Source organism: Melanaphis sacchari, unplaced genomic scaffold (assembly GCF_002803265.2).
Source record: "Melanaphis sacchari strain LSU unplaced genomic scaffold, SCAv2.0 Contig1_pilon_pilon, whole genome shotgun sequence".
Taxonomy (NCBI): domain Eukaryota; kingdom Metazoa; phylum Arthropoda; class Insecta; order Hemiptera; family Aphididae; genus Melanaphis; species Melanaphis sacchari.
In genome coordinates, this window is record NW_020270976.1 from 2,721,237 (window position 1) to 2,743,381 (window position 22,145).

At 24.5% G+C, this 22,145-nt stretch overlaps 3 protein-coding genes across 4 annotated transcripts; 2 read left to right on the forward strand and 1 right to left on the reverse strand.

The window, feature by feature from the left end:
- Positions 1–1,164: 1,164 nt before the first annotated feature.
- Positions 1,165–3,389, reverse strand: LOC112593184 (adenosine 3'-phospho 5'-phosphosulfate transporter 2). Its single transcript, XM_025337521.1, has 7 exons — positions 3,368–3,389; positions 2,995–3,190; positions 2,806–2,924; positions 1,953–2,215; positions 1,689–1,879; positions 1,447–1,625; positions 1,165–1,367 (listed from the first exon to the last, which is right to left on the reverse strand). Exons 2-7 carry the CDS (start codon positions 3,169–3,171, stop codon positions 1,217–1,219), a joined length of 1,080 nt encoding a protein of 359 aa, XP_025193306.1. The 5' UTR covers positions 3,172–3,190; positions 3,368–3,389; the 3' UTR covers positions 1,165–1,216.
- Positions 3,390–3,933: 544 nt separating this feature from the next.
- LOC112593113 (THO complex subunit 1) lies at positions 3,934–9,262 on the forward strand. Of its 2 annotated transcripts, XM_025337395.1 has the most exons (14): positions 3,934–4,069; positions 4,335–4,456; positions 4,521–4,600; positions 4,701–5,002; positions 5,618–5,713; positions 5,777–5,915; positions 6,125–6,230; positions 6,313–6,533; positions 6,616–6,745; positions 6,818–6,984; positions 7,053–7,202; positions 7,384–7,534; positions 8,359–8,598; positions 9,026–9,184. In XM_025337395.1, the coding sequence occupies exons 2-14, from the start codon at positions 4,424–4,426 to the stop codon at positions 9,182–9,184; spliced, it is 1,974 nt and encodes a 657-aa protein (XP_025193180.1). In that variant the 5' UTR covers positions 3,934–4,069; positions 4,335–4,423. The 2 variants fall into 2 exon arrangements, with proteins under 2 accessions (XP_025193180.1, XP_025193181.1); XM_025337396.1 differs by lacking the exon at positions 3,934–4,069 and having other exon boundaries at positions 4,318–4,456; positions 9,026–9,262.
- Positions 9,263–12,491: 3,229 nt separating this feature from the next.
- Positions 12,492–21,278, forward strand: LOC112593182 (PAN2-PAN3 deadenylation complex catalytic subunit PAN2). Its single transcript, XM_025337518.1, has 17 exons — positions 12,492–12,669; positions 12,761–12,814; positions 13,305–13,495; positions 13,571–13,740; positions 14,127–14,456; positions 14,524–14,731; positions 14,822–15,111; positions 15,737–15,833; positions 16,015–16,239; positions 16,798–17,046; positions 17,536–17,830; positions 17,891–18,057; positions 18,676–18,850; positions 19,866–20,375; positions 20,437–20,566; positions 20,633–20,854; positions 20,963–21,278. Exons 2-17 carry the CDS (start codon positions 12,763–12,765, stop codon positions 21,237–21,239), a joined length of 3,588 nt encoding a protein of 1,195 aa, XP_025193303.1. The 5' UTR covers positions 12,492–12,669; positions 12,761–12,762; the 3' UTR covers positions 21,240–21,278.
- Positions 21,279–22,145: the final 867 nt, after the last annotated feature.

Here is a 22,145-nt window from a genome sequence, read left to right on the forward strand (position 1 = left end):
TAAAATAATAAACAATATAAAAGTAAAAATAGATTTATTATTAGAAATCATTCTTATCACGTTATTATAAGATCGTAAGTACAATCATAAATTAAGAGTAACAGAATGATCATCATTACCAATTTGATTACAAACAAGTAGATAATTGGATGATTTTTAATTTTTATCATTCTTTTATAAAATAATTTTTTTTCCTAGACAAAATTGTTGCTGGAAAATATCAAAAATCAATAAATTAATAATGTATAATATGATTTTTTATAAACAATAATAGAATATATTCTCTTAAGTCCAAAATATGCATTAATATGCTAAATGAATTTTTTCCTACTAACTCTGTGATGGATAAGTCGTCCACATTTTTCGCTCATAAAGCTGCATAAAACCAATAAAAATATGTAAAAACCTAAAAATCCGCTCTCTAATGATAACGATTGATAAGGATAAAAATATTTAAAAAATATTATATTTTTATTAAAATATATATTTACACATAAAATTAAGTTTTGTTTATGTAAACAGGTTTAGTCGGTAGGTATCTAAATAATTATGAGTATCCATGACCGAGACAGTCACATAAACAAATTTTCCCAATTCTACTTTTAAATACAGTAATATCAAAATATATGCCTATTCTCAACAAACACAAACATGGCTACGACGCTGTTTCCCCACTTACCATATTATTGGTGGTAAACACAGTCGACGGGCCCCATCGACTGTTAGCTTAAACAAAAAAAAATAAAAATATTTTTGTAAGTACTATAAAAAGTACAAATTATCACTTAATGTAATTTTAAACCGAGAAAACTATGGGCCCTTAACACACGTGGGCCCCGGGGACTTGGCCCCTCCTGCCCCCCCTTAATCCGGGCTTGGTAACAGATTTTATACATAAGTAACATTTAATATTGTTTTTTAATTAAAATTATAATTTGATGGATTGTCCCTATTGAAGATTAGGTTTCTTATATTACTAAATATACAATAATAAATAATAATATATATATTCATATTTTCTTTATTATGAATTTTATAAATTAGGTAATTCATAAATTACTAAATCTGATAATAAAAAAAACTTTTTTATACTTAAATTTTTACTAAATTGATACTTGTTATATGTATACAATATAAAAAAATTCAATAACAATAATACTTTGTTGTATTTAAATTGATTTAAGTAGTAATTTTAAGTAAATGATTATCCTAAAAATCAAACTATCATTGGTGATTTTCTTCGTTTCCTTAAATTTCTAAATACTTTACTCGAATTCATAAAAATCATTTTTAAGTCAAAATTATTTGTTTTTCCCAAAACATTTAAATAAATTCCTAGCACAATTAGTAATCCAGCCCAAACATATCTAGAAAAAAATAATATTAAAGTTAATAATTAAATAAGTTTCAGTTTATATTATTTATTAAAATACAAAATATTCTTACTGAAATGTAAATGGCTTTGAGAACAATAAAAATGATATTACTATTGTTACAGCTTTCCGACACGTAGTCACAGTTACAGCAACTAAAGCACCACAAGTTCTAATCAAAGCAAGTACAGCTTGAACTCCAAAAAATCCAGAGAGTGAAAATAAAAATATGTATATATAAGTTACTGGATTCTACTAATAGAAAAAACATTAAACAATAATATACTTAATTTTAAATTAATTTTATATTTCAACCTGAATGCAAAATTCTGTCCCATCTCTTAGTTGTCCACTCACTAATAATATAAATAACAAATAAACAAATCCTACTAAATAGGAATATAAAACAATTTCTGCATTAGATGCATTATGTTTTTTCATCATTTTTTCTTGAAAATTACCTATTAGCGCATCACAAAATAATGCAGAACTTATCAAAATTATACCTAAAATATAAAAAATATAATTTGTTCATTAATATCCTTGCATAAAATATTATGAAATAAAAATATGACTTACCTATAACATTGAAATCTGGAGAAACTTTATTATCAGCTAAAGTAAACAATATTAATCCTGCACACATACACGATGCTGCTACTATATCAATAACTTTATAAACTTTTTGCTGTACTAATATTCCACCAATCATGACTGGTATCAGTTTGCAACATTTAAATATAACTTGTGTTGGGTAATTCAAGTAACCAAGTGAAGCGTTTGAAAACCCCATTGATCCTAATAATATCAGTCCAAGTAAAAGATACAAAACTAATGGTATCCTGAAAACAATTATAAAATTTTTTATTATCTAATAATTAAAATTGAATGTTAACTTTTTTTGACATAGAAATAATGGTTTAGGTTTTCACACATTTTTCATTATTTTTTATTATCTATGATAATTTAATAAGTCTTATGAACAACCATTATAACTTGAACAGTTTATCTTGGAATACAGCAAAACTAATAATTTAAAAAAATAGTGGTCTAAGAAGTATATCATACTTAAAAAATTATCATAACGTTACTCTTTATGTTAGTGATAAGATTAATCAAACCTATGCTATTTTTTTAAATATAATATAGTCTACAGATCACTGTTTAAAAAAAAATTACAATGTTAGCCAAGTGACAAGATAAACTGAAAAGGTTATAATAATATATAATAAATAATAAACAATGAACTTAAGTGAAAAATTTATTTTTAACAAAATTAGTAGGTACACTGTGAATTTTCAAATTATTAAAACTTTTCATTCAATATAAGGAAAAATTATCCTTTAATTATTAAATTTGTGAAAACAGATAGTTCCATAAATTTTGTTTTAGGTTTTGATATTTAAACTTCATATATTTTGGATCTAAATACCTTCGTTGTGTTCGACTGAATCGACTTTCTATTAATCCAAATATTGAATAGTTAAAAAATTGTACCAAAGTTAGGTACCATCCAAATGGCTTAAAACCTTTAATTGCAAATATTGCTTCCTAAAAATAAAATAATATTTAAATAAGTGGACACTGGACATATTCAATAATGTTATAAAATACAATTTACTTGTAAGTATCCATACGGTATAAAAAAAATGAACACAACTAATGAACATATTAAAAACTGCCATAGTTCAGAAAAATGACTGATATCAACCCATAGGAGTTTTCTTGATGATTCTTCCCTTTTACTTGGTAATAATTCTGTATTTCCAGAATCATTAATATTAATTTTGGCTTCCATTCAATTACAAAATGTTGGGCTTTTATAAGTGAGAAAAAAACATTATAAATTCTAAATCTTTTAACATAAAAATTGTTTAGGTAGGTAACAAATGATTACTCTAATTAATAATATAAATAACAGTCAATAGGCAGGTACTAGACAGTATCTCTAATAAAACGTACTTAATCAGACACTATATTAAATAAAAACAAACCATTTAATTTCTTGCACGAGTATTTAAATTTGAATTGTTAACAAATAAATTCAAATGAAAAATGAATAAAAAAATTAAAACAAATATAAGTCACAATATATATGCATAAAATAAATAGTATAATATGTATAATTTGATTAATTTATTAATAATAATTAATGAATATATTTCATAAATTTAGTTTAAGTTAATTATTTTATGGCATGGCGGCGCAGTGCGTTTGGGTCTGCCGAAATTAGTTTGATAATTTTTTATCAAAAAACAGAATAAATAATAATTCAATCATCATTTAAATTCTATTTTTCAAGCACGGTTTGAAAACGTAGATATCTTTCAAGCATTCAAGCATCAACGCAACATCAGTTAATAGCTGATATCACTTATACAAATACAATTTTTGATAGTTGTAGACGTCTCTATATCAGTTAGGTTATACCACAACAACGGTGTGATAAACTAATCAACCAGTGTGGACAAATTTGACATATTTATTTATAAATAATAAATTATGTTGCAGGCTGCAGCTTATAATATTTACAATTCACCGAATACTGATTATAATTTATAACTGTTTATCTGTTCACCGGATTATTGTTTATTAATTTCAATTTTAATTTTTATAGTAATTACTGATTACTAATTGGCAATTGCAGACTACAGCCATGGCTATGGTGTTATTAATCTCAAAAAAATAAAATATTGGTTAGCCATTTTTAGTTATTACAGTATTACTAATAATACATAGTGTTTACTAATTTACTATTTTAAAATTTGCTGTAATAATATTTAACACTCAATACACTAATTTTTTAATGTGAAGTAATTTTTTTTTTAAGTTTTTGATTATTAAGTATCTTAAAGTTGAACAATAAACTATATAATTATCAAGTTTTAATATATGTTTATAGCAAGTTTCTGTATATTTTAGATCCAAATAGTGTTATAATATTTATTATTTTGTGTTAAGGTGTATATAAATTAAACCTTTACCATATTATCAATTTTATCATTATAAAACTTTTATTCAACTTGCTGGAAACCAAACAGTACACCATCATGTCTGTTAGCTCATTTCGTGAAGAATTGAAAGTAATTATATTTTTATCAGAAATTAATTTTACTCAACATTTAATATAATATTTTTGTATTTTAGAATATTCTTAAGGAACCAAATACCACAACAATTACTTCTATTAAAAAAATTGTACACGACAATAACTATTTCAATCTTAGGTAAATTAATTAGAAAATATTTAAAAATTATTTTTTTCAAACTTTACTATATACCAAAGAATTAACAATACTTATAACAATATGTTCTTTGTTTAATTAGTGATGCAGATAGACGTTCAATTTTAGATCAAGTGTTAAGATGTTATGTTTTAGACATAGTATTATCAAAGCCACCAAATTTATATGATGTTTGTAATATGTGGACATCATTTACAATTGAACTTGTACGGAATGAAATGAGTACTGCTATTATGCCAGTAGTTATATTATCAGATATGTTTGATGTAACCACAATGGATGTTTGTGAAAAAATGTTTGATCATGTGGAATCAAATGTAAATGTTTTAAAGGAACCTCAATTTTTTATGGCATGCAAGAACAATTTATTACGAATGTGCAATGGTAATATTTTATTTTTTAATTTTGTTTAATATGTTATCTACAATTTAGAGGTATCTTTGAAAAAAACTTATTTTCAGTAGAAATGCATGTGTAAATTATTTTTAAAGAGGCAATTATGGTGAAAAAAAATTATTAAGTAAAAAAAAGTTATTTGCTATTACATAAAAATATAAATTGTATAGTTAATTATTAGGTCCAAGAAATTTACTCTTAGTCATCAATAAAGTTATGATTATACAAATTTAATATCATATTAATCTCAGATAAAATATTGGTTAATAGCGTCAAATAAATTAGATGAATAATTTAGTATTATTTTCTTTATAAATTTATCAACTACTGAACAGTTTTCAATAAAAGTTAATATTTTTGTAATAATTAATTTCCATAAAAATTAAATAATATTATATTTGTATATTTGTAAATTAATGTATGTTTAGATGCAATCAAGATACTTTTATTTGAGTAACATAGCTGGTATATTATTTATGTTTATTATTATAAAATATTTAATTTAATTTTAATTATCATTGTATTTTACCTCATACTTCATATAACTATGGAAAAAACAATCTTCTTATACTAATATTAATATTGCTATGTATTTTATTTTAGATCTTTTACGACGTTTATCTAGATCACGGAATACAGTCTTTTGTGGGCGTATTTTATTATTTTTAGCCAAGTTTTTTCCTTTTTCTGAACGTTCAGGTTAAGCAATTTTTCATGTTTAAACTAATCATAATAATTAATTATTTTTTTTTAATATTTTAGGTCTAAACATTGTAAGTGAATTTAATTTAGAGAATGTAACTGAATATTTAGATGAAAATCATTTTGATCAAACTGAAGAAGAAATGCCAGAAGATTCAATTCCTGAAAATGAAGCTAAATCAGATATAACAATTGAAAAGTATATATTTTAACTATAATCTAACTAAAATACTTTATGTTTAGTAATATTTAGGTATTTTATAATTATAACCTTTGAGTTAAATAAAATGTCATGTGTTAGCCAATCACAATATAAGTAATTGAAACTATATATATTTAAACCTTAGTTATTAGTTTTAATAAGTATATTCTGTATTGTAAAATATTATTAACTTATAATTTTTACAGAGTGAATGTTGATAAAAATCTTTATTTAAAATTTTGGTCATTGCAAGATTACTTCAGAAATCCTAATCAATGTTATAAAGCAGAACATTGGAAATTATTTATTTCTGTAAATTAATATTTTAATAATCTAATAACTTACATAACTATTAAAATAATTAAGTATTAATAATTACATATTTTTGATTTAGCATACAGATTTCATTTTTTCAACTTTTCAAAGTCATAAGTTGGAACATGTTAATAGAATGGATAATGAAAGTGTTGAACAAAATATGCATTACTTTCCAAAGTATTTGACAAATATAAAATTATTAGAATTGCAATTAAGTGATGTAAATTTTAGGCGTTATATTCTTATACAATTCTTATTGCTTTTCCAGTATTTGGACGCTCCTGTTAAATTTAAACTGTTAGTTTGACAATTATTAATATTTAAATAAATATTAGTTAGAATTTGTATTTAATAACTTTCAAATTATTTTGGAATTTAGTGATAATTTCAAGATTAAACCAGACCAACAAGAATGGATTAAAAATTCTATTACTACTATATATGAACTTATTAATAATACACCACCTGATGGTGTCAGATTCTCTGAAGTAGTGAAGAATATATTACAGGTATATCATAACTTTATATATGATATTTCAAGTTGCATCATCTCATAAAATATATTTCATATTTCATACTAGAGAGAAGAACAATGGAATAAATGGAAAAATGATGGTTGTCCAGAAGTAACAAAAAGATTACCTACTAGTGATTCAAGTGATATGCCCGCACCCAAACGAAGACTTCGAAGAAATTTAGGAGATGTTATAAAAAATATGACTGCTAACAATAAAGTGTTTCTTGGAGAGTAAGTCGTCTCTATATATATTTTTTTCAAATTTTGTTACCTACATTATATTTTTATTTAACATTTAGTCCTGAATTAACCAAACTATGGAATTTAAAGCCAGATAATTTAGAAGCTTGTAAAGGACCTGAACGAGATTTTTTACCATCATTTGATTCATTTTTCCAAGAAGCATTTGAGCAATTGGATCCAGAATTGTGTATTGAAAGTCAATACAAGTAATTTATCAATTTATAAATTATAGTGTCTTTCAATATTGTATATTTGTATTAACATTTATTGTTTAAATTATTTGAGTAATAATATATATTTTTTTAATTATATTTTTACTTTATATTAGATTTATAATGTATAGTTTATAATATAATAATTATTAAATGTATTCATTTTTTATTCTAGAAAAGTAAATGATGGCAACTTTGGATGGCGTGCATTAAGACTGTTAGCTCGTAAAAGTCCACATTTTTTTGCTCAGAGCAATAATCCTATTCACAAATTATCTGAGTACTTAGAAAATATGATTAAAAAAACAATGAGTAAAGAAAAAATAGTAAGTATTATATTTATTTTAATTTATTTATTTAATGTATAACTATTTATAATATTTGAATTAATAACAATACAATAGTCTGAATAATACAATGGTGTTGGTGATTATCTTATTATCTCTAACTCTCAAGTAAGCCTGCTTGTTGCTGTTAGCAATGCTCTCCTATCATGTAATTAACTATTATTTTAAAAATGCAACCATCTATTATCTCAAAATCCCTTCTTCCGATTTAATCCTCATACTTTTTTGATTCACCTATCTATTGAGAATGTTGGAATGAGAAAACCTTTCAGAAGCCTTTGCCTTCAGGTATAAAATAATATCCAAATTCATCCTTGTCTAGCTATGTTATCCATATCTAATAATTAGTCATTGCTAAATGATCTAAGTGATATTAATCATAATTTGCTTCTTCACTCTTTTTCAAATTGAGGCTCAATAACAATCCCATACAGTACCCTAGATAAAAGTAAGAGATACTTGTGATCTTCGACATCTATTCTTTTGTCTCTCTATTTCATGAGATAGATTTTATTTAAATTATTTTCATTAACTTTATTTGTTATTCTATATAAATTATTTTACAACATTATATATATCATAAAATATACTTAGTAATATATGCTAACAATTGCCTTTGCCAAAATTGTTTTTCGTGTGCAATGATTTATCAATAAATTCAAATTTTAACACATTCATCATAATGACTTAAGCATTATGAAATACATTTTACATCTACTATATATGATAGTGATTATCTATTTCTCCCTCTTTTTTAAACAAGTATACTCTTGAAAATAATAGTAACAATATAACTTTTTTAGTCTATTAACCAAGGTTCAGATAAACACGTATCACCAAATAAAGAATTTAAAAAAGAATCTGTAATTGAATCAGAAGAAGTTGACATCTCTGAAGGTATTCAAGATGAGAATGAAAACGAAAATAATATAGAAGTAGAAGATAAAAATAAGATTTCTAAACAAATTATTGATCAAGTTGCTGCTAAAATAGGAGAAAAATGGAATGTACTTGCTGAAAAACTTGGTTACCAACCAGATGAGGTAAAATTGTGAACATGTTTAATTATGCATAAAGATTTTCTAGTATCTATTTAGACTTATCTTATTTTGCATAACTATAATATATTAATAATAATTTTAAAGTTAGAAAAAAGTTTATTTAAGTTAAAATTAATATGTATATACATGGAGAGTTGGGTCTTGAAGTACTATAGTTATTGATAATTATTCTGTGTAATATAAATCTCAATGAACATGTATGTATATTATATTGTATTATATGTTTGGTTAGAAATTAAAATATTTACTTTGTTTAAAATTAGTTTCAATTGTTGATAATTAAATGTTCGTCTTTTTTATTTACAACCATTAATATTCTTTTTTTCTCTTAGTGTTCTGTTAAATCAAAAGTAATACACTTTATTATCTAATATTACAATGTTGTTAAATCTTAAAAATTTTGTTTTAGATTGAATTTGTGAAAACGATAAAAACTACACCTTTAGATCAAGCCACATATTTACTAGAAGTGTGGGTTGAAGATGCAGAAAACCCCAAGCCTGAAAATCTTATTTATATTTTAGAAGAAATTCAATTAACTGAAGCAGCAGATATCCTTAAGTCTTAACAAACAATTCAAATATTATAATATTACGTACTGTAATTTCTAAATTCAATGTAATTTTTTATTCAAAAGACATAAGAATTAATTAAATTATACTTATTTTTGATTTAATTGGACAAATATTTTAAATTTATATTTCATATAATATACATATTAGCTGTACATGCATGATGTCAACTGTGAAAAGGATTATAAATCAAGTATCCTTTAAATTTTTATTTTTGTTGTTAAACATAACAATATATATTGAATGAAAAGAAATTTAAATTCTTTGTGCCAACATAAAAATTTATGCTTATTGCTAAGTTTTATCTTTTAATAGATTTAATCTATGAAGCTTAAAAATTAGGGTTAGTAGTATGTGAGGTCCTAATAGCTAATAGGTATGAACAACATTTGTTTTTCCCATTTTTTAATTTTAAGTTGAAAACGGACAAATTCCGGTAATATTAACTAGATACCTGAACCAGTTTCTATACTTTAACGTATTTTCATTTTTTTTCTCCGATATGAACCAAGTATTGACACTATTTTATTTTTGCAGTCATTTGATGTAATTGCAATTGAAATAATATAATCGGACAATTCACTTGCGATTTTATTCCACGCGTCATTTATTAAAATCTTATTAAAATTATGTTTGTTTTTGTTCATAGGGTTCCATATAATTCCTTAATACGATCTACGATAAACTTCAATAAGCCTTAATATATTTTCATTTGTCCAACCAGTGCCGGAATTAGAACAGGTGCCGCCTTAGGCCCTTTTAAATATGCCGCCTCAACCCTAATTAAAATAATGATGTATTTATTTCTCAAATTCATAGATTTACTTCTATGTTTTTTAAATACGTATATTAAATATTTTATAATATTAATTTATGCAGTTATATAAATCCATACAATATATGATTTTTTTCCTATTTCTTACAAAATTTGCTACCCTAGGCCCGGGCCTAGACGTAAATCCGGCCCTGTCTCCGATTCACCATCGTTACAAAATGTATACCAAGTAACCGATATTAAAGGACTATAATGTTTGCTAGGAGGTTAATCATCGGCAACTAAATTTTACTATGATAAAATGGTAAAATAAAATGTACGTTGCAATTTGGTATATAAATATTAATATACATAATATTATAACAATAATATCATACAAGTCTAGTACTCCAGTTATAGTTATTTCAAATATTTCAATAATCGAATAATATCGATATAAGTATCCCCTATTAATTTTTGATACAAAATACTGTATGTCTGAATACTAAATTCGTATGATGTTATATGGCTATGTTCGTCATTTCTTCCATACTTACATTTTGTAACTAGTAACTTGAACGAGTATCACCCTTTGATGTTTCGCCAAAATACTTACAATCAGCGAATCAACAGTTTGTTACATAAATATAATACAAATCCACAAAACCGGATTAAGAATTTACCCGGCCTGGAGCCTAGTATTCCAAAGGACCCTTAGTCCTTACAATAATAAAAAAATGATACAAGGTAAATTGCACAGAAATATCTTTAACATTTTTTAATATTTGTCAACTTTCATTAAGTACATGCTATTATACAATATTATTCATTAAATGTCAAAATATAAATATAAAAACATAAAAATTAAAGTATATTATATTATATTATATTTTAAAACTAACTTTACTATCTTATTTTCTCTTCTTTTTTTGAAACTCCACAATAATTTCGTTTGTATTAATAAATCTGTTTATCTGTTAATAAATGCTTGCATATCAAAATGATTGTTCACAATCGACTGAAGTTATTGGGATGAATGTGAATTTAAAAAAGCTTAAAATCATTAGGTCTTGATATTATGTCTGATTAAATTTTATAATATTTCTTACACATAGGATACATGGGATAATAATAATTTTTTAAATAGCCAATACTTAGTAAGGTAAGGACCTTATTTAGCAATATTTTCATACTTTCTTCTTTCTATTTTTTAAGCTTTCACTTAGCGGCTCCACTAGAACATTTTTGAGACATTGTAAGTAATATTATATTGTATCAGTAATCACTAAATAAGTCAACTGTTGGGATTAAATCGTGAAGACCAAATGATGGTCGACAACAGACGCTCGTATGTTTCTAGCAAAAACAATCTAGATTAACTATAAATAAATCAAAACCAAATCTACTAATAAAAATATATTGTCGGAAATAAGATAAGTAACGTAATGTTCTAGTTGATGCACCGAATGCAAACAATTATTTCAATCTGATATTATTGCTCCGCTCGTTTGCGGATGGCATTCAGTACATGACGTAATAAAAATAATACAATTAAATTACGAAAATTAAAAAAAAGGGTAACCAAAATAAAATTTGAACTTAAAATATTTTGAATTTGGTTTCAGATAGAAGGCCCCCTCGGGGCCTTCAATATTTTAGGGCCTGGAGCCTGGGCTCCTAGGCTCCGTGCTTAATCCGGCCCTGCAAATCCAATGATCTATTACACCCATATACCACACGAACGCTGTTGCCGTTGTGTGATACTTGTTCATTGTTTTGTTTCGCCAGTGGGTACCTGACTTTTCGATATGTAACTGGTACTTTGAAAAAAATTGTTCATTTACTCTCATGTGAGAAAATATCGAATTAGTATAAAATATAATGTATGATGTAGCATTTGTTTAATCCCTTTAAAGCCCAAAGTATACATGAAGTACCTATTGGCTATTATGTCTAAACAGATACATACTTAATCGCGGTATCTAGTACCTACCTATCATTGAATCAATATTCAATACTATTACCTAAAATGCTAAAATATTTCGGGAACCAACTATTAACGAGTATGACAAATTACATTTTTAAAACAAGCTGTCCTATTTAATTTCAATAATATAATCATCTTGAGTGAATACTAAGTAATCGAAAGCAGAAGGAGGTACCTACGTAAGACAATTACTACAGTATTAGCAGATGGGAGAGATAAATTTTTTTCTGATGAACTTTATAAATTTAAATTTTTGTATTTTAAATTTTAGTATTGGGTTAGCAGAGCTATCTAGTGTTTTATTTAAACTTTTGATTACACGAAATGTAAACAAAGTGTGATTGTAAATTGTGAGATAACGTAAATTCCGCGTCTAGATTTATTTTTTTAGTACCGAAATAATGCTAAAACTATTATAATACAGTATTTAGGAATAAAATATTTGATCATAACTACTTATCTAGTATATAATTTATAGTTTATCGGAGCAATAATTTATAGTAATGTTTAGTATAAATATATAGTTTATTATTTTATTTATGTTATTTAAAAATTAATATACTTATATGCTACACTAGATAATGATTATTTAAAATTTATTGCTCGTCATAAAGTTATTTACAATTTTATTTGACAAGTAAGAATAATGATTATGTTAGTGAGTGAGTGTTTGTGGCTATCAAAATACATGGATTTAAATTTCATTAATACTTAATTAGTACTACTATTACAAAACAAAAGTAAGTAAATTATATTTTGTAGGTAGATATTAATTTGTATCTATACACCTGTAATTAATATTTAAAAAACTAATTTTATTTTTAAAAATAGATATGGAGTTTACAAGACCAGTAATAAATGCTTATGAATCTTCAGATATGATAAGTAAATACATATATTTAATACATTGAATGTTATTTTATTTTATTAATTGAGAAATATTCTATAAACATTTTCATTAAGACTTTTACGGCATACATAATTAAAGTGTTTTTAGCTTATGACTGTAAAAATTAATGTTTTAAAAAAAAAATTGAAAAAGTATTATATTATCAGTGAACAACTTATAGATACATATGAAATAATAGTTGTAGGGGATGTTAACAAAAATACAATACCTAATTTAGCTGTAATCCTGACCAAATTGTAGTGCATTTAATAATAAGGTAGATTATGCTAATTGATGCTATTACAAGTGATTCTGATTCTTCTTTGATTACCTACCTACTTTAAAAATGTTACTTTACGTAGTTTATTGCTAAACTGTAATTATTACTGTAATTTCATTTTTATACCCGAAATTACTTCATGAAAACGACTAACCTGTACAAATAAACAGTTGAGCATTAAAAATTAATAATTATTTTAAATTTAGTGTACGGCAATTATGCAGATGAAGAATACTCAGAAGTAATTGATACTAGTCTATATTCAGATCAATTAGATGTACCAAGGTCTGAGTATGAAGAAACTCAAACAATATTGACAGATACTTGCAGTCAGTATGGAATTACAGCTACGTGTTTTGATGCATTTGAGAATTTACTTTGGGTTGGAAATCAGCTGGCAAGTGAATGCCTTAAATAGTTCATTTTAGATTTACCCAACAAAATGTTAATATCAAAAATTAATGTTATGCAGGGTTATGTTTCTTCATATTATAGTGCAGATATGCAAAAGTATACAATGTTTCGAGCTCATTCAAACGAGGAGATTCGTTCACTATTGACTACTGATTCTACGTTGTTAGTCCTTACACCTACTACACTACGATGCCAGATGCGTAGAGGCTTACCAATTTTTACTCACAGGTAATATAATGGTAAATTAAAACTAAGGTTTATTTTAGGAGATGCCTGTTAAAATTAAATAAATGCGAGCTTAAATATGTAATTAATAACTATTGAAGAATAATTATATTTGAAAGCAATTTCTAGTAATATATTACAAATATAATGTTTACTTTCAGCCATGAAATTGTGATACCATATTATTTAATTTATTAAATTTATAGATAATAAACTGCAAAGTAATTTTTTAATTGTTTTTGAAATTATTATATTCTTTTTATATCTTTTAAAATAAATACAGAGTTATTCTTTTCTTTTTTGTTTATAACATAAATCATGTATGAAAGCTAAATATCAAATAACTACTAAGTGTAAATATTTATTTATAAAAAATTATATTATTTTAGTACAGAGTATTTAAATGAAATGCAGTGTATAATTCAGTTGGGGCGTTCTCAAGACACTATATTAATGGGTGGTCATCAAGAAAAACTGATTGAGTTTAACCTGAATTTATGTAAAGAAACAAGCATTATAAATGCTGGAGAAAATGGCTGTGCTATATTAAGACAGAATGCCAATAGAACTGTATGTTGTGGAGATCCTACTGGAGTAATAAAGCTTCGAGATCCAAGAAATATTTCAAAAATTATTTATACTGTAGAAGCACATACAGGCAGTTTATCCGATTTTGATGTTCACGATAATTTGTTGGTTAGCTGTGGATTTAACAATACGTGAGAGAAAAAAAATTTCTATTCATATTGATAATAACTTCTAATTATAATTATGATATTATATTAGACATGGATCCATGGAGCTAGATCAATTTTTAGTTGTACATGATTTAAGAATGATGAGATCTGTTTCGTCTATTCCAATGATTATTGAACCATTTTTATTGAGATTCATGACTTCATATTCATCACGCATTGCAGTTGTATCTACAATAGGGCAATGCCAACTTGTGGATACTGTTGCTTTGTCTGAGCAAGATATGAATCTCTACCAGGTACATTAAAGCTCATGTTCAAATTATATTATATATTGTTTCTCTCTCAAATTATATATTAAATACTAATAATGTTTAATTTAAAATTAGATGAGGGGTGCTGAAGAAGGAGCAATGGCCCTTTCTATGGATGTATCTCCTTCAAGTCAAGCAATTGTAATTGGAGATAATGTGAGCACATTACATTTATTTACCACAGCATCTTCTCAGTTTAATACTTTAGCAAGAGATACAATATTTGCACAACCAATGGAACCACTTCCTTGTGGTCCTATCAATGTCACAGATGAATTAGCTGATTATTCTAGTATTCCATTACCTCATTGTGATGGACCTTTAGCATCAGAATTACCCGAGAAATTTCTTACTAAAATTTACAGGTAAATTTTAAAATTTTAATCAAATTAAAACTTTATGAATGTTAATGAATTTGAATAATATAACAATTAATACACTTACACTTAGGGAAATATTAGATCTTATGTTAAATATAATGCCAAACAAAAATGGAAAATCACCAATTGAAACCAACACTCAATTATGCAAAATGTATAAAAAAAAGAAAATATAGTACAGTTTATTAAAAGCCAGGCATTTATATTAGGCTAATAGGAGTCCAATGAATGTAGCAATTACAAATTTAATGAAAAGAAAACTATGAAAATGAAAGGACAGTATTGTGATATGGTTAAAATAATTTTAAGTGAAATGGGAAACAGCTTAATAAACTAATAGAAGGAAGTAATTTTGATAGCAAAGAGCTTAAATAGCTTGTAAAGTTTGAAAAAAAAAATATAAAACTCTTTTAAATATACCAATAATTGTTTATAAAACTAAAATACTTAACTACTATAGTTTTCTATGAAATGGCATGGTTTACAAGTTTATATAATTATACATATACATCTATATTAATTATACATGTTTAAAATAAATATCTGCACTTATTCATTAATAATAATAATAATAATAAATTAATACTTATATCAATGTTGGTGCTTTTAGGAAAACACCATCAATAGATACGAATATTTTATCTACAATGAAAATGAAAGGAACTGTTGGTTATGCTCCGAACCCAAATAATCGGAAACGAAATCAAGTAATTAGTCTTGTTACTTATAATTTTGTCATTATTGATTAAAATTATATTAATATTGATAATGAAATATTTTGGATATAGTTGAAATTCAATAAATTCAAACAAACATTATTTTAGCTTTAATTTATTATACATTTTACCATTAAATTATTTTCTAATAATATAAATGAACCAAATTTAGGTTGCATATTTCAATACTGTTGTTGAATCACAAAATAATATTAATTACAATCAATCAAATGATGAAGAATGTGAATCCCCTACATTTGTAGCAATACCTAGAAGATATAGAAAAATTGATTTGAAATTTAAAAGTGAAGATTTTGACTATGAACAATATAATAAAACTGGATTTAGTGGTTTAGAATCAAATATTCCAAACTCTTACTGCAATCCAATGCTTCAGGTAATCTATTACTTACTGTTAAAATATTAAAATGAATAATATTTTATTCTTGGACATTTATATACATGCATTGTTATAAAAGAAAAATTTTAATTTATATATAAAAACAAGTTATGCAATTTTTATGATGCATAAATATCATAAGACATAAAGTTCCAATTTTATAGTTTAGTATTGATAAATACATTATTGCATGTTTACAATTAAACTAATACTTGTCATCTATTATATTGATATTATGATGAGTTAGTAGATTTACGTTAAGTTTTAATTTTTACATTAATTGAATAATAAGAAAAATATCTAAATAGAACAAAGCAATTAATTTAAACTTGTTTTTAGTTAAATTATGTGATTAGATTGATTATTCTGATTGATAAAATATACTGAAAATAAGTAATTTTAGTATAATAGTTTTTTTTTTTAAATTTTTATTTTAAATGACCTACTACATATTGCAAATATCTTACTATTGGGTGAAAATTGACTGAAAACCAAAAAATAAACTTATTTTATTTCTGTTCAAAATTAAATTATGGTTTAATAATTTTTGTATAGGTTTTATATTTTTTGGAACCTTTGCGGAAAATTTTAATGTCACATATATGTCAAGAAGAATTTTGTTTAAGCTGTGAATTATCATTTTTATTTTATATGATGAATAAATCTAAAGGGGTACCATGTCATTCTGGAAACTTTTTAAGAGCTCTTCGTAATGCTCACGATGCTACAGCTTTAGGACTTATACTACCTGAACACAATAATGCTGAAATGAAAAATAAAATCAATATCAGCATTTTAATTCAAGTAAGTTCAACTAAATTATAAATAATAACTAAATATTTTCAATTATTAAAATATAAATAGTTTATTCGTATTGTAAATTTTAAATATTTTCTATTTCTAGTTTTTTTTTAGTCGGATTGATTTCAATAATTTTATTTGTATTATTTAATTATTTAGAAACTGATTTGCTAAAATGATTATTACTTGATTGAAATAAATATAAATATTTAAGTTATTTTTAATATCATTTTTAATTAAAAACTAAGTTTTTTAGTAATACTAAAAATAAATAATTAAAATTTACAACAAGTCATTAATTTAATGATTTTATATATGAATCATCATTCATCAGTATGTTTTCAAGTTAGATATCTAAATTAAAATTTACAAAAACATAAATATTTTTACACAGATTTTAAATTATTAGTATTAACAATTGATGGCTAAATATACATTTGAAAATTACTACAATTTAAATATTGTTTTTTAATATTTGTACGTTTTTACTAGAACTGGAATCGATTTATTTTGCATCAAATTCATTTGGAACTTTTAAGATCAAAAAAAGATTTAACTGATGAACAAAAAAAATTTATTTTCAAAGATACAGATTTTCCAAGTATTGGAGGTCAACAAGTTCGAAAAAAAATTAAAAATAAAGAAGAAGATAATAATGAGACTGAAATAACTAGATTATTTGGTTGTAAACAACTTCATGTTAATAAATGTTTAAAATGTAATCATGAGTTTAGCAAGCAATCTAATTTAATGGTCTGCAATTTGGTTTATCCAGAATCCAATGATGGTATAATTTTAAAACACACAAATAAATCTTTTTTTAAGTATTTGTTTATTTGTATTGTAGAAACATCTAAATCATTTTGTGATTTACTTCAACAAAGCATTTGTCCAAAACAAACTACTACAACTTGGTGTGAACGATGTGAAAGTTTCCAGCAGACATTGCAGAATAGAACATTAAAATCATTACCTGCTATATTAACTGTAAATTGTGCTATTGAAAGCAAACAAGTGAGTTTTGAATTATTTCATAATTAATAAATAATTACTAAATATTATTATTAGTTATTTCATAAATCTAAAGTGACTAGATATAAGTATTGTAAAAGCAGTACAAACACTTAAAAGCTTGTCAGAGGAAAATGATCAATATGACTTTATTTTATTATTTGTTTTTTGATACATTTATTAATTTTTACTTAGTAATGTAATTAAAAAAACTAAAAATTATAGTATTTTACAACATAGGTAGGTTTTATAGAAAAAAAAAAAAAAAAAAAAAAAAAAAACAAAGAAATAATAATTAAAATCACCAATTTGTTGAAAATTGAATAAAAGTTGAAAGTTTAGTAAATATTAATAAATTTTACTATCTAATTTTATCACAGCATTGAGCAACACACTTGCTTGATAATCTGTACTATTCCTACATAATAAATGATCTAGTGTTCTGTTAAATATATTATAGTTTTTATGCAAACATCAATGATACTTGATATTGTGAAAAAAAACTAAACAATATATTTATTAAACTTGTGTTGTGTAAATATTTAACTTTAGATTTACTAATAAAATAATAATTTTAAAACATGTATATTAATTGAATATTATATTTATAATGTTTAATAGAACAAAGATTTTTGGCAACAACAAATGGACATTTTGATAAAACACGCTGTCACAAAATCTAGTGATCAAAAAACAGCACCAAGTACACCAACATCATTTAATAAACCTTGTCGATATGGAAGCAATTGTACCAGACATAATTGTAGATTTATGCATCCTGGACAAGTGCCTGCAGGTAACTATAATTTTATAGTGTTATATTTAATTGAATAAAATAATCAACATATTTTTTTATTTAAAATATTTACAATTTTTTTTTTTAACATTCAGCAAATTGTATATAGTAATATGACTATAATATGAGCATAGAAATTAATACTATAAATAGGCAACACCAATTAAATTATTTATTATTCATTATTTTTATTTGGATTTAACTCACTAGTGTAGTGCATTGTATCAGAAATAGGTAGAAAATAAGTATCTAATCATTTATAAATGTGTGCCATTGGCAAACTTAATCCAAATTAAATGAATGTGTGATAAATTAATGTATTGGCATTGTAAATCTCTAGTATTGCTTAAACTATAATATAAGTAATACAATGAAGGAGGCTATTTATTAATGGAACTTTAAGAATTTATTTATAAAATTAATATACATGGACATTTTTATTTAATAATAAATGTTTTTATTTCATTATACATAGCCAGATTTTAATTGAATGTAATTTATTTAAATAATTTTATTTATAACTTAAGAAGGGAGATAAATGGATTGAAATATTTTTAATATATTTTATATAGGTTTCATTTTGGTGTGTAAATAGAAAATTTTAGTATGAATAATTTGAGAATATGAGATATTTGTGGTGAGCTTTGAAATAGATTCCAGTTGGCCTTAATGTTTTGATTTATTTTTAAAGACATTTTCAAACTAGAAAAAATTTATACGAAACCTTTTTTTTTTAACAATATTCTTAATATTTAATTGTGTCACCACTTATGATGGAAAATCTAAAACATTATTAGCTACTAAAGTAATAAATATGATGTTACTTTGGATGCAGGTTTAAACTGAATTTGAAATTGTGGCTTCATTGTAATTTTATCTTATTTAGAAACACATTTTTCTCAAGTTAAGATAAAATATTTTTAAGTACTAGACAACCTTTGAAATTAAAATATGTGGCTTCCTAAGTAGAGGTGATATTTTGTTTAATCAACGTATTAAACTAATTTTTTATTAGTTTCAGAAACAAATAATTCCATGAGCTTGTCTCAGTTATATTATACGCACTCATGGCTGCCATTGAGTATCAAGGCTGAACTTGAGCCAGATGGAGAATTAAAACTATCTAAATGCGATGAAGAAGTAGATAATAAATCTTCCAATATATATGATTTGCATGCTGTTGTATGCTATATACATGATGATCGTAAAAATCTTGTATCCATAGTAAATGTGGGCAAAGCTGATCATGAACACATATCAGCGAGTAACCCATCTTCTCAGTGGTATATATTTAATGACGTTAGCGTATCGCCAGTCATAGGACAAGAAGCCGTTTGGTTTAGTTTGGATTGGAAAATTCCTTGTATATTATACTGGGTGTCAAGAAATAATGAAATTGCTATTGATGTTGAAAGTGATGCTAGTGATCCAGTTATAACAGCTAAAGTGTTCACCGAAAGTGTTTATTTGAATTCTTCATCAAATAGTAATGATGTTATTTTAGATGAAGAAATTCCTAAACCTGGTACAACTGTTAGAAATTTTAAAAAATGTAATATTTAATTTAATATTAAATAATTTTTTAGGTGAACTAGTAGCTATTGATGCAGAATTTGTTACTCTTAATCAAGAAGAATCTGAATTAAGAAGTGATGGCCGATTAGCCACAATAAAACCTGTGCAAATGGCTGTGGCAAGAATATCATGTATTAGAGGGTAAATAATTATTTTAATTATTAATTTTAAAATAATATTTTATTTTTAACCCTTGAATGTTAACAGTGAAGGTCCAAATGAAGGCAAACCTTTTATTGATGATTATATTTCAACCCAAGAGCAAGTTGTTGATTACCTTACAAAATTCTCTGGTATCAATCCTGGTGATTTAGACATTAGTAAAAGTTCTAAAAATCTTACCACTCTTAAATCCACATATATGAAATTGCGATATTTGGTCGATAATGGGATAAAGTTTATTGGTCATGGTCTATACAATGATTTCAGGTTAGAAACTTTTTGAGTACTATGATTTATTAAAGATGATTAAAGACTATACAATTTAAATCTAACTTTATATATTATAAATGATTATATTTGTATTAATGTTTATAGAATGATCAACTTGATGGTACCACCCGAACAAGTAATTGATACTGTAGCTTTATTTCGACTTCCACATCAACGGAATGTATCGTTACGGTTTTTGGCTTGGCACTTTTTAGGAAATAAAATTCAATCTCTTACTCATGACTCTGTAGAGGATGCACGGGCTGCATTACAGTTATATCAATGTTACAAAAAACTTGAAGCAGATGGAACATTGCAAGCAAGACTAGAAGAACTTTACAAATGTGGAAAAGAAATGCTCTGGGTAGTGCCTGGTGAATAGAACAAGTGTGTGATATTTCAATTATATTATATTTTTTTGATTAAATAAATTTTTATAAAAATAAATATATATAAAATTATTATACAAATGAGGAGTTTATGTATTGTACCGTCTATTAGTATAAGGTCTATGGATGTTACCAATAATAATCATGCCTTTTGATAATTCTGATATGCTACACCATACAAACTGAAAGTATTTTAATAAGATGTTAAGATTGAAAACAATGAAAACTATAAAGTAAGTTTTATTCTTTATAATTTATAATTTACTTGGTATGAAGGTACTGCACACTGCATAAAAAAGAGATATTCATATGTCAGTCACAATTAATATTTCTTTAGTTATGGTCAGAAATTATAATAGTCCTATTTACATAGTGACACAGAAAGACATATTGATTAAATTTGTTGAAATAAATAAGGATTAAGGAACCTATGTATGTGACATGATGTGTTATACATGAAATAACAATCAACATCATATTTAAAGATTAAGTATATATTTATTTATATTTTTAGAATACATTGTTGTAATTTAGTATACACGAAATGGAAAAAAAATTTATTTGTTATAATGATCATTCAAATTGTTTATTAAATCAAAACACAATTTATATGTATATATATATATATTATATATATGCATACACCATAACAAGCAATAATGTAAAATGTAATACTTAATAATTTTTAATATTTGAAATAATATTTTCATTCATGCAAATAGACAAATTAATAAATTTAAAAACAATAGAGACGGGTTGTTTACAATCAATCAGAAAATAAAACTCAAATTTATACTGATAATATCATGTTAAACTATGTAAAATTATTTTTAAATATAATTGTAGTTATCTATTCATAAAACCATTAATAAAATTTTCATTATTAATTACTATAATTA